At 44.7% G+C, this 12964-nt stretch overlaps 1 protein-coding gene across 18 annotated transcripts in view; it reads left to right on the top strand.

The window, feature by feature from the left end:
- The window catches only part of r3hdm1 (R3H domain containing 1), a 42919-nt gene extending 30627 nt beyond the window's left edge, over positions 1-12292 (top strand). For 10 of the 18 annotated variants that reach the window (XM_027016615.3, XM_027016613.3, XM_027016618.3 and 7 more), the window contains 11 exons: positions 1216-1299; positions 4327-4578; positions 4680-4797; positions 6451-6605; positions 6742-6893; positions 7171-7274; positions 9185-9354; positions 9609-9747; positions 9864-9961; positions 10110-10194; positions 10946-12292. In XM_027016615.3, the coding sequence (XP_026872416.2) occupies positions 1216-1299; positions 4327-4578; positions 4680-4797; positions 6451-6605; positions 6742-6893; positions 7171-7274; positions 9185-9354; positions 9609-9747; positions 9864-9961; positions 10110-10194; positions 10946-11280 (1692 nt within the window). In that variant the 3' untranslated portion in view covers positions 11281-12292. Of the gene's footprint in view, positions 1-1215; positions 1300-4326; positions 4579-4679; positions 4798-6450; positions 6606-6741; positions 6894-7170; positions 7275-9184; positions 9355-9608; positions 9748-9863; positions 9962-10109; positions 10195-10418 lie in introns of all 18 variants that reach the window. The other 8 variants (XM_027016620.3, XM_081705970.1, XM_027016610.3 and 5 more) reach the window with 8 other exon arrangements.
- The last annotated feature ends 672 nt before the right edge of the window (positions 12293-12964 follow it).

Raw genomic sequence — 12964 nt, 5'->3', positions numbered from 1 at the left:
AAAAATCCACGTACTCTGTTAGATAGCTAACTGATAAATGTACCTTAAAAATGAATAATGGATCCTAATATCCACTCAGTACGTTTGCATATTAAAAGACGTTTAACATTCTGTTTAGTGAATGTGATAAATTATGGATCGAGTTCCCCTTCCCCAAAGTCATTTCGGAGGGCCTAGTGTTGGAATGTGGTTGACTGGGTGGTGTGTTTTTGTGTCTGAGCCGCAGTCTTCAGTAGAGCTGTTTCTGGGTGGTGTGTTTTTGTGTCTGAGCCGCAGTCTTCAGTAGAGCTGTTTCTGGGTGGTGTGTTTGTGTCTGAGCCGTAGTCTTCAGTAGAGCTGTTTCTGGGTGGTGTGCTTTATTGTCTGAGCCGCAGTCTTCAGTAGAGCTGTTTCTGGGTGGTGTGCTTTTGTGTCTGAGCCGCAGTCTTCAGTAGAGCTGTTTCTGGGTGGTGTGTTTGTGCCTGAGCCGCAGTCTTCAGTAGAGCTGTTTCTGTCCTCTGTGACATTACAGATGGAGTCCTCGGCGACCATATTAACTGTTCTGCCTGACTCAGCTCTCCGGATAGCTGAGCGGCCATTTCTCCTGTAATAAGTCCTCATTACAGCATTCGCATGGTGAACCTGCCATCACTCCAGATTTAGGTTGCTCCCCAGACACTCAGACAGCTTCTACCTCACTTCAGGCTGTCGACGGTGTGGTTTGGCAGTAGTAAGCACTTCGGTACCAGCTCTTTTTCAAACGTTAAAGTCGCCCCTAAAGAGGAGTGGGCAACCACTTTTTTATTCCCATCTTTTGCAGGAGGGCCACACCACACCTCCACACTTTAGTTTATATATAATTCAGTTTTAACATTTATCATGAATGTATAATTTATATGAGCAAATTATATATATATTTTTTTTGAGTTCTTAAATGTATCACATGCCCTCCATTCTAGTGACTGCATATCCCATAATAAGCCAAGCTTGAATATTGTGGGTGGTAAATATCTGAGTAACTGCTGTCAATTTCTAGCTCATAATGGGGTCATGTCCACTTCTGTTCTGCCACATTCTCTCACTCCATCAGTGCACCATTCTCCCGGAATGACTCTTTCCGTTATATTCCTCTTTGTCCAGTTTCCTGTGATTGAAGCATTTTTCTCCTCTGTCCTTTGCTCCACCCCTTTCTTTCCCCCCTCTCTCTCTCTCTCTCTCTCTCTCTCTCTCCTGCAGCATTGTGGTCAATCTGTGCAGTACTCAGCAATTTCTTACCCTCCTCCGCTCCTGCCTGTTCCCCTAAACCAACACTACACTGTGGTACCTGCACACGCGCTCGCTCGCTCTCTCTTTCATTCCTGTCATTGTATTCTCTTTGTCTTGCTCTTTCACCTGTTGGTTTCAGTCTCTGTGGGTCTGTGTGATTCTAGCTGAACTGATTTCCTGTACTCCAGTCTGTATCTTTTGACCAGTTGAAGTGACTGGGATTTAAACTTCCAGTCTGCCTTGTCTAGGCTGGTTTGAGTTCTGCTGTACCAGACATTGTGTCCACTGAGAGCCTCACTCTGTTAACACTAACCCTGAGGATTCACAGCTCTGCCTGAGGCCAGTCACACACCACAGTACATGGTGTTCAGCTTTGGTTTCTTGTCAAGGGGTTAATGACGGAATGGAGTCAGTTCAGTTCTCTCTCTCTCTTTCTGTCTGTCCTCCATAACATATACTTTGACCTGTTTCTAACTAACAGGACACCCTTTCTGTCAGTCCTTGTAGCTTATCAGAGTATCAGTAGATGCTCGTGGTTGGGACAGCATTGTAGAGGCTGTAGTCTCTAGTGTCAGTCACACTGTGGCTAGCATATGCAGTCTCAGATGCACTGTAGCTGACACACCTGCAGTCTGTCACACTGTGGTTGGCACACATCTACAGCCTCAGTCTGTTACTTCTACAGTCTGTCTTGCTGACCTGTTTTTTTTTGTTTGTTTTGTTTTGTTTTTTGTCATCCCTGTTTATGGAAGCTGGACCCATTTAGGGTTGGGTACTGAAATCCAGTACCAATATGATGCCTATATGATCGGTATCTACTTGACCGAATCGCCACACAGATTTTGGTACCTCGTTTCAATGTCATTTGAAGGAATAGTTTGGGGGAACAAAATAATTTACATGAGTCTTCGCTTACCCCAGCAGTTGATCAGCTGAGAAGTTTGGAGTCCAAATTTTGCTTCTGTTTAGAGCAAAAGCTGCTAATGTTGCTAGCTAACAAACACAGGAAGTCAGCAGGAAAAATAGCCTTACATGTCCACAAACTTCTCTCAACCTGCTCAAACCGCTTCCTGCCCATAGCAGCAGCATTTTTATTCACTTTATAGCTCACAGGGAGGCATACTGCATCCTAAAATGTATCAATTAGGCTGTGAGACCTTTATTAAGACCTGACTGCTATTGGAGTAATTATTCCCAAAATCCCCAATTCCCCATGTAGGAAGGACCTTACCGTGCTTGAATGAATGAACAAAGATTCTTTTGTTCAACAATCCAGATTGAAGAGCCTGGCTGTGAGCACACAGCAAGCACAGCACTTCTCCACCACACACGCAGTACATACTTCCTTTTATAAACACGTACTGATGTTAATGCATTTCTTCACCGCACACAGTACTAGAGGTGTAAGGATACACAAGTCATGATACTCATCACAGTTTGGACATCACGGTTTGGTAGGAGCTTGATACAGCAGGAAAAAAGCAACAAAAAACCCCAGATGCAGAAAGCTAGGTTTCTTTTCATTTATTTTGAACAAATAGTAATGCAATTTACAGTTTTTCACCCAGTGTGGTATAGATCCCCCATTGTAGCTGATACAGCCTGTAGTGTTATGCAGGGAAATGTAAACAGTGAACATGCATTCTCCCATTGGTGGTCATATGTTTATGTAGGGTTGATATTTATTTATTTATTAATTTTTTTAATAAAAAAGGAAAAACAAAAAAACTGACTGGTTCACAGTCAGCTACAAAACCGAAAAACATCTCATGTTATTAAAGGACAAAATAAATAGAATGAAAAAATTAATTTGTTCTAAGGACATATTTCAACATTTAAAGCATAAATATATGCTTTAAACATGTCATGCCAATTGCTTTGCTAATATGTCTGCCTGAATTCACATCTAAATGCTGCTGAAATGCTGTTTGCTTGATCTAGTATAGTGAGTAACAATGCAGTGTCTCCTGTGGGGGACTAGGGTTCAGTCCCCCATCTGAGTATATGCGCACTGTACCAATAAGCCTCCTAACACTACATTTGCTTGTAAATGACTCTAATTGCAAGTTGCTGTGGATAAGTGCATCTTTGGCACATCTGTTGCATATACGTTAGCATGGTCGTGTGACTCTGCACACACAACACCCTACATTACTGACACACTGTCCTCATCCAGCACTTGGTTTTCACTCAGAACACAAAATGTTCCCACACTGCTGGTTTGAAAGAAACAGGCGGGCCTTTTAGCTCCTGTGTGTCTTTTGCATTCGCCATACTATGACTGACTCGGACACCAATGAACTTGCGCTAATGAACTTGCTTAGCATTGCATGTTGCTAATTTGCTAATGACCTACAGCTTAATTAAGGTTTTGGGTGGAACTCATGCTTGGGAAATTTGCTTATGCCTTAGGTCCATCAATATTTACACTTGGGCTCCTGCATATTCTCCATGCGACATGCATCTTACAGTTCGGGATGAATACACATACTGTTACACCCCTACACAGTATATACTTCTACTTGCTGATATAAACAGTTACAAATTGTCTTTTTTTAATAAAGTCTGGATTACATTATTATAATACACTAGTCATGTGGTATTATCATTTATTGTGATGCATCCCAGCAAGATATAAATATGAAACTCTATATGAACCTGTTAACGTTGTGAGTACATTAATGTAAACAAAATGGGAATTAGTGAAAAATGAGAAATTTCCCTACATCATGAGAAGTTTATGGGCATGTATTTATGAAAGCTGTTAAAATTTTACTCCAAACCTGTCTTGACTGATAAATGTAAATCTGATTTTCACCCAAATGCTCCTTTAAATGCCTGAGCTTCCAGTTTAAGTTTTTGCCCTCTGTTGCTCTCATCAGATGCTGCAGGCAACAGAAGCATGATTACACATCGTGTTGCCATCGCTAGTTAACGTCACAATTGCTCTCATGGCAACAGATGCCTACCGTTAGCTAGTGCACTTAACACAGTTCAGATGCCTGAAGCTAAATGTTCTAGTGTGTGTGTGGATGTGTGTGTGTGTGGATGTGTGTGTGTGTGTGTGTGTGTGTGTGGCAGCAACAGCAGCAGCAGGACAGTCTGGGGGGTCAGTTTAGCCAGATGAGTCTGCTCCGGCAGGGCTCAGGGGAGGGCCATGAGCCCCAGCCTGGGCTCTTCCCATCATGCATGGTGCTCCAGAACCCCCCATCTGCTGGGTACTTGCTCCCCCAGCCGGGGCAGCCTGTGCCGGGGCATGTCTATCAACCACACACCCCTGCCAACCAGCCCGTCATCCAGCAGCAAGGCTACATGCAGCAGCCTATGCAGCAGGTACGTGCCCCAACACACACACAGAACACATGCAAAAAGTTGCCAATTGCAGATGTTTTTGTTTCTGGTGGTTTATTTTGAATGGTTGATGTGTTGTGCAGATGTCAGCATGTTATTGTGCTCCTGGTCAATTCTCCCACTCTGGACAGCACTACAGGGCAGTTACACCAGTACACTACAGTGCCCACCAGAGCCAGCCACTTCCACTGCAACAACCAGGTACACAAACCACTGCCCTCACATACACACTGCTTTCTGTGTGTGTGTGTGTGTGTGTGTGTGTGTGTGTGTGTGTGTGTGTGTGGTGATTTTGAGTGGTAGGATGCGGGACCGTGACACTGTCTGAGAGACGGTATGATTCTCACAGTGAACCGGTCTCTTTTCCTACCCCTCACTCCCCTGCGGCCATTTGTCCCTGACCTGTGATCGTTCACTGTTTTAAAGCCTGTGAAGGGGTGGGGTGGGTGGAGTGGTACTGTGTGAGTGGGATGGGGCTGAGTTGCCATGGTGACAGTCCTCTGAATAGCAATGGAAATGGAGGTGATCAGAAGTGTACAAAACGCAGGCTGTGAGGTCCTCCAGCACTGATTCCATTTCTGTGTGTGTACATGCGCACCTCATTGCACTGAATAGAGAGGCTTTTATTCTCTTGATGTCTGCCCTGAGAGAGCAAGTAAAAATAGCAGCTTTCTCTATCTCTTTCCCTCCATCTCTCTCTCCCTCTCTCTCTCTCCTCCCTCCATCTCTCTCTCCCTCTCTCTCTCTCTCTCTCTCTCTCTCTCTCTCTCGCCTACTGCTGAATTGATTTCAGCCGGCTGCTTCAAAGGGAGCTGGCCTGATGGGAAAATGGCCGCCTGGGCGAGTGTTCAGTCAGAGACAGCTTGGTGAAAAGAGCTGTCTGCCCACCGCCACACTAAGCACCCCGCTTACTAACCCTCACCTGGACTCTGCCCCACACACACACGCATGCACACACACACACACTGAGTTTTTGAGCTGGAAAAAGAATTAAAGAGCGACAGAAACCCTGAGAGAAACACAGCTGCTTGGCAGAGATGCATACACTCATGCTTACAGGCAGACGGACTGAGCTGGCAAGTGAAAATGAAAGACTAGAGAGGCTTGCAGAGAAAAAAGGAGTGGGAGAGGGAGGCTTGGCTCACAAGCTTCCTCCCAGCCCGGGCAGCCAGCCTGGCTCGCTCTCACTTTTGCACTCTCTAGTTTTTCGGAGTGCACAAATCGGCGCTGCTTTTCTTTAGCTCGCTTCCTACAAGCACCAAAGCAAAAAGGCTCCTACCCCCACAGCAGCACCTCCCTCACACACACTACAGCAAAGGACTTCGCCCAATACAGCACAGGCTCCTCCCCCTGCAGCATGCTTCTCAAATGTATCAAAGCAACATGCCCCTCCCACCACCGCCCACTCTTATATGCACCAAAGCAAACTCCTCCCACTACACTACAGGCTCCTCCCCCTACGGTGCACCTCCTATATACACACGGTGACGAACTCCACTCACTACTGAATTAAGCCTGTCACTTCCTAACAAGATTGTACAGTGCTGGCTTCCTGAGAGAGCCTTCACTCCGTACTAGGGCTGGGTGGTGTGGGTGGGACATTGACCTGGTTCTTCATTTGGCTGTACTAGATGAGGGAATGTGTGTTCTAATGGCTTGTTGGACGTTTCAACTGAAAAGTGAAATCAATAAATCAGTCTCTTTTAAAATGGTGGCTTTGTTTTCTTCTTTGCTTTATTTTGAGAAGCAACATGTTTTTAAATGTTATATTCTGTTTTGATCCTTCTTTACAGCTTATTGACATTAAAAGGTTTACAGATTTCTGTGCGTGTGTTTGTGCATACCCTTTTCCAGGTTATCAGGCTGTCATGGCCAGTCAGCCACCAAGCTACCAAGGCATGATGGGAGCTCAGCAGCCTCAGGGTCATTCACTGGTCGGTGGCCAGACTGGCATGGCCAATCAGATTCAGGGTGTTATGTTGCAATACCCACACATGTCTCCCTATCAAGTGAGTTTCTTTTGTAAAGACCTCATTGTTAGTCTGTGATGTCATTTCCTGTGCTCACTTAGTCATTGACAACTGCGAGTTGTTTTTACAAGAGAGTTTATGCTATGAAGTGGTGTGTGTGTGTGTGCGTGCGCAGGTGTCTGTACCCCAGGGTTCCCAGAGTGTTTCTCAGCCAGTTTATCAGCAACAGATTGTCCTGCAGGGACAGCCCAATCAGACGCCAGTACCCACAGCTAGCATGCAGGTCTACTGCAGCGTCCTGCCCCCCGGACAGCATGCCACTCTTAGGTAATGCATGTGCACATACACACACAGGCAAATGAACACAGCCAAGCACACACACACACTGGTTATTTTGAAGCTTTTGCATCATTCCCTGATCCACTGTCTAACTCTGGCTGTGACTTGGAGTGTGTGTGTGTGTGTGTGTGTGTGTGTGTGTGTGTGTGTGTGTGAAAGTGCTGTAGTATTTTTCATATCGGGTTCTCTTTTATCTCCAAAGGGATCGGATGATAATTTCTCATGCTGTTCTTTGCTGTTTCCGTATGTGTGTGTGTCTTTTTAGCTCAACCGTGGGCTTTCTCCCCCCTCCGGGTTCAGAACAGATGCCGTTCCCCAGGTCCGCCTCCCCCTGTGGCTCTCAGCCAATCCCTGGCCAGCAGTGCTCAGGTACTGTCACGCCTTGAGCCAGTCACCAGCCGCCAAGCCACGTCACTGCCAGCAACCCAGCAGAGAAAGCTTACAGTAAAGCCACTGCACTCTGAAACCTCCCGCTGTACTAGTGCTCAGCACTCTGCAGTTTTCACATATGAACTCCGGACAGTGTCCGGAGACTCAAGTCACGCATGTAGCGCACAGTCGGAGGTTTTCCGTGTCAGATGGATTCTCATTCCAGGGAGTGTTCCGGGTGCTTTAGGCAAGGCTTGGCGTGTAGAACGTGCAGGAAATCAGTGGTTTGTTTACAGCACATCCAAGACTCCTCTGTAAACCGTTTTGTGTTCAACTAAACCACGTTAATACTAGATATGTTTGGATGCATTTGCAATATCTTTAAAAGAGTGGAGCGCAATATAGAGGCAATAAGAAGAGTCTGTCCAATCTCTGGTCTCTCCGGTCCCTTGTCTCTCCAAGTTAGGAGTTTCTGTGTAGTGGTTGTAGTGGTTCTTTGGATGTTTTTTTTCCCAGTTTCGTGCTTGCCGCATGATAGAAAATGTCATCAACACATCCACCCTTCACAAAATAACTTGCTCTATTCCCACATGGCCTCACTCGGACATGACCTGGCAGGATAAAGTCTGTGGAATGTCTGGTACAACCGATTCAGACGTTTGCGTTCTCACCTACAGCTCCTCTGGATAACATTGGGAAAGGTTCAGGGTTACCGTGCATGTCTGAAAGGGGCTTAAGTTACTTTCTTCACTTTGAATAAATACTTCTACACTCATGGATTACATATTTTTACTAGTTTAGATGCATGTAATCTGTTAACTAGAGTTGTTCTGTTTAAATAAACATTTCATAATGAATGTTGAATTTTTAATGTATTTCAGTGTTGTCCATCATTTGTTTTGTGGTTTTTATTATAATAACTCATGCATATGTAATGAGTTTTTTCCTTAGTGGGATTTATTTATCTTCATGAAAGTACTATATTTATTCCCTTCATTAAATGTTGTTTACAGTGTCATTGCAGGAAGCCCTTTAAGCACTTAATAGGAATTTTATCACAGCTACCAGCAAAAATTCTTGAATAAATGTTATTAATAAAATGCAGAGCTCGAGCATGCTATGATGGGAATAGTGTGTGTGTGTTTGATGGTGGAAATACTCGAGTGCACACAGATAAGGCAGTGGACCTCTATATACAATAGAAGAAGAAACTGTTTTTAATGAGATGAGGGTAAGGGCTACTCTTATTTTAACCTTTCACTGTTTAATAAACAGCTTTAATTGCTGTGTGTGATGAGAGAGAGAGAGAGAGACAGACAGACAGACACAGACACACACACACTCATGCGTCGGCTTTGTTCAAGTATAGCTTTAATTGGGCAGCAGTGATGTCGTGTCCTTGTAGATGACCGGGTGGGTGGGTGGGTGTGTTCACACACTTCAGACACCAAGTCTCTCCTTTCTTGCCAATAAATAATGAATGTGTCACCATTGCGTTTGCTTTGCAAATATTACATTTAATTACCCATTGATTCAGTATAATGGTTTGTGGCTTTTATAGGTTAATGGTGTCTAATTAAATTCTGTCAGACTACACCTTTTCTGTTTTTTAATAGGCTATTTTAATACATTTAAATGATGGTGCGGAGTTTAATTGGTCACTGATCAGTTACTTTCTGTGTTCACCCTGCTTGGTTTTTAATGAATGTGAAGTAAAAAAGAGGCATGATTAGCAAGTCTTGCACTGGTTTACACTCCTGATTTTTTGGTGATTTATTATGAGAAAAACAGTAACTTTTATTTGAAAGTGAATGTTATTTTGAAGTGTCAGATGGGATAGTCTAATAAATGAAACTGTAATTTTAGCCTTTTCCTCTTTTCCATGCAAGTGCCCATTCTGTCCTCTCCAGGTGTGCCTCCGCCACCCCCTAATGGCAGTGTGCTGATGATGCAGCTGAGCATGCCACCCAGCCAGCAACCATCACCCGCCCAATGGAAGCAGAACAAATACTACAGCCTTGACCAGCTGCAGCACCACGGGCCCAAAGCACCTGAGCTCCGCCCCCTAGACACTTCGCAGGTATGACATCTTGGCCCCTCCTCCATTGCTCAGGTGGCCTGACAGTATGGACATCTATTTATGGGTTTGGGCTGCTGTGTAGATGAGTGACAGGCAGGGCTGTTTTTTGCTCTTTTGTGGAGTGAAAAGTGCATTTAAATTCACTATAGTTTCAAAAAAATTCTCAGATCCAGACTATAGCCTGCAACTGTTAATGACAGACATGTTTTAAGGTTTCAGTCAGCAACAAGCCCCTCCTCTTTTCCTTCCTCCAGCGAAGTCCACAGCAGTCTAGCCCCTCCCCTTCCCCCGCCCACTCTCCTACTGCGGCACATCTGGCTAATCTAAAGGGAATCCATCCTGGCCTTGGCCAACTTCCCATAATGCCTCAGTTTTCTCGACCCTTCATCCCAGGTGAACACTTTGTATTGTGTGTGTGCACGTGCATGTCTGTGTGTGGGTTTGTGTGCGTGTGCCTGCATGTGTGTCTTTATCACTGCTACATGCTGGACTTTTTGTTTGGTGTGCAGGTGATGGCAGGTATCCTTTGCTAGGACAGCCTCTTCAGTACAACCCTCCAATCAGACCTCCACTAATGCACAGCTCCAACATGGTTAATCACCACCAGGTTAAAAACACGTGCGCGCACACACTCCCAACCCCAACTCCCATCTGACCTCTGATCCACAGATTTCATAAACATGTTTACAACCACTCACGAGTTCTCTCCCTCTTGTAACCCCCCCCGTATCCCCCTCCTCTTGCCCCTTTTCCAGGCTCCGCTGGGCATGCGGCATGGGGCCCGTGGACGAAGACCTACAAAGAAATCGCTGTCAACGGACATGAATACAGGAGAGATAGGTAATCTAGTTCCATTACACACAACACACGTTTACTTCTACAGTCACAGTACTGGGCAGACTCTTCTGGTGACAGATTCACTCATTTATCAGTATGTCAGTGTTTATGCTCGCTGGGATCCAACCTGAGAGCTCTATTACTAGCATGTTTGAACTGCAAAGTTCTATAAGCTTCTGATTTATTGGTGGTGTGGACATCTAAATTAATTTCTGTGTTCACCGCAGTGCACAAAGCACAACTACAAGCTACCGCAGCACTGTACAACACTATGATAGGAAACTGAAAACAACTGAAGTGCTCCCAAACCCAGCAGTGTAAGCTGCCATTCAAAGCCCACCCACTACCAGAATGAACTGAAGGAAACACCCAGCCACCCAGAATGCTCCAACCATCATACAAGAACAGGAAAACCAATCCAGACAGCTCTCTGGATTAAATGCTCCCAGTTTCTGCCAGACACTGAAGTTCTTTATAACAATCAATAACCTCAATAATTCCAAGTAAATTTACAGTCTGTTCCTGAGTATGTATACTGGTACATAACACATTCAGTCCATACTTTCAAAATCAATTGCTTAATACAAAAATAAATGTAAACTCGGTGTAAAGTTATTATTTATTTCTTAATCATTAGTACAGAGATGTTAATAAGTTCTGTTTCTGTGTGTGTGTGTTCGTGTGTTCGTGTGTGTGTGCGTGTGTGGGTGGGTGGGTGGACCTGTGTCTGCACGACTGCTCACTGTCTGCACAGTGAGCAGTCGTGTGTTGGAGGTGACGGACCTTCCCGCTGGGATCAGTCGTTCAGAGGCGGACTCTTTGCTGGGGGAGCTGGGTAAGGCAGGAGCATTCATAAAATGGCTGCCAGAGACCCGTTCCTCTCAACGCCTGGACACCACCAATAAAGAGACAGCGGAGGCTCAGACCCGTGACCTGGCCTCCACCTACACCATCCTGGCCATGTTCCCCTCAAAGTACGAAGCGCAGAGCGCCTTAGTCAAACTGAACACCTCCATCACTGCATTCAGACTGAAGTCCAGCAGGAGACATGACGAGGCCCACACGCTAGAGAGAGCCAGCTCTCAGTGAGGCCACACTCCCTCACACTCCCCATCCAAACACAACCATTGCCTCAACCTCACTTCCTGCCATCCTCACATACTAGGTTTTTTTGGGGGTTTTTTGGGTTGTTGTTTTTTTGTTTTTTTTTTTACATTTTATTTTTGCACCACTTGAATGGGTTTCATACTGCAGGGCCTGTTACTTGGGTTTGTTAAAATAGGAGGGGGGGGGGGTTGGTGAATGGGGGGGAAAAAGAATGGTGTTCTAACAGCTTGAAATGGACGTTGTAATCCACCTCAAAATGTTATTTAATGAAACCAAAAAACAAAACAAAAAAAAAAAAGAAATTTTTTTTTTTGCAGTTTTCTATAGACTCTGAGATGCTTTACTGCAAAGGCAGCATGGTGACTGGCCATCCTAGTTTTGTACTGCAAAACAGAAGCTTTGTGCTCCAGCTCCGGTAAGAGGCGCCCTAGTGGTCTGCGCGTCCCTCCTGTCTGCTGCTCCCCAGCACGGGCCAAGCGAGCGTGCTGGGGCAGCTTCCACTCTCCGTGCCTTCAGCCCTCGCTGCACTCACGCTCTCGCAGAACACGACAGATGCCATTCAGAAAACAAAATAAAAAATGGCGTGATGATTGGTATCATCTGTTAATGCATAATTGATTTTTTTCACTTGAATGTCATCTGTGTTCAGGCACAAACGGAAACTGATAGTGGTTCAGACTGGTTTGGTGTTTTAACTTTATTTATAAGATGACGATGGTGTTTGTGTTTGTGGGTGTTTTTTTGTTTTTGTTTTGTTTTTTGTTTTAAATTATTATTTTTATTTTCACTCCAGCCACCACTTTTCCTATCCACCCCCCCCACCCCCCACAACTGTTAAATATAGGTTAAAGAAAAAGTTTCATACCTCAACCCCTTCTCCTCCCTTTTTTTGTTGGTTGCAAAGTTTGTGGAATATGAGAGGCTGGAAGATGTTTTTTATTTCACATTTGAAACCAATAAATGTTTACACCAAACAGTGTGAGCTGTCAAAGGATACAGTTGGTCAGTATTGAATGAAGCTGTACACAGTCTCTGGGACATGCTCATTATGCTTACACCACAGGTACAAAAAAATAAAATAAAATAAAACAGCCCTGTCTAGAGTGACTTACAAAAGTGCTTTGTCATCTACTAAGAGAATTCATCCTGCCCAGTACCATATTCCAGTCCAGATATTGGACTAGATGATATTGCTAGACACAGGAGTCAATGCTGATACCTAGAAAGAAATCATGCCAACAATATATAAGCACGGTTCAAAATAACCATAAGCAATCATACCCAGGATGGAAAAAATGTGCTGCAGTTCAGGATATTTCAAGGTAACATGATAAGTGTGGGATTAGTGGTTGGTTAAATACTACAGAAATAGATGAGTTTTCAGTCTGTGCTTGAAGACGGCGAGAAACAGCTGTTTGACCAGCCAGTGGAAGTTCTGGGAGCAGCTAAAGTGGCTTGGTACTCATCTTCCATGAGCATGCAAGGATAGTGTTTCAAGCTGATGTGTAATTGAAGCTCGATGTGCTTAAGGCATGGATCAGACTTTGCCGCTCATCACTGTGTTAGTGGGGCTGGCCCTTCCTTGGCTTTATAGATGATCATCAGGGTTTTAGGTCTGATACAAGCAGCTACAGGAAACCAGCGAAGGGAATACAGCAGTTGAGTA

The sequence above is a fragment of the Electrophorus electricus genome, chromosome 23, assembly GCF_041902795.1.
Source record: "Electrophorus electricus isolate QZ-2024a chromosome 23, ASM4190279v1, whole genome shotgun sequence".
NCBI lineage: Eukaryota > Metazoa > Chordata > Actinopteri > Gymnotiformes > Gymnotidae > Electrophorus > Electrophorus electricus.
The sequence above is the reverse complement of the archived record's forward strand: the minus strand, read 5'-3'. Positions and strand labels throughout refer to the sequence as shown.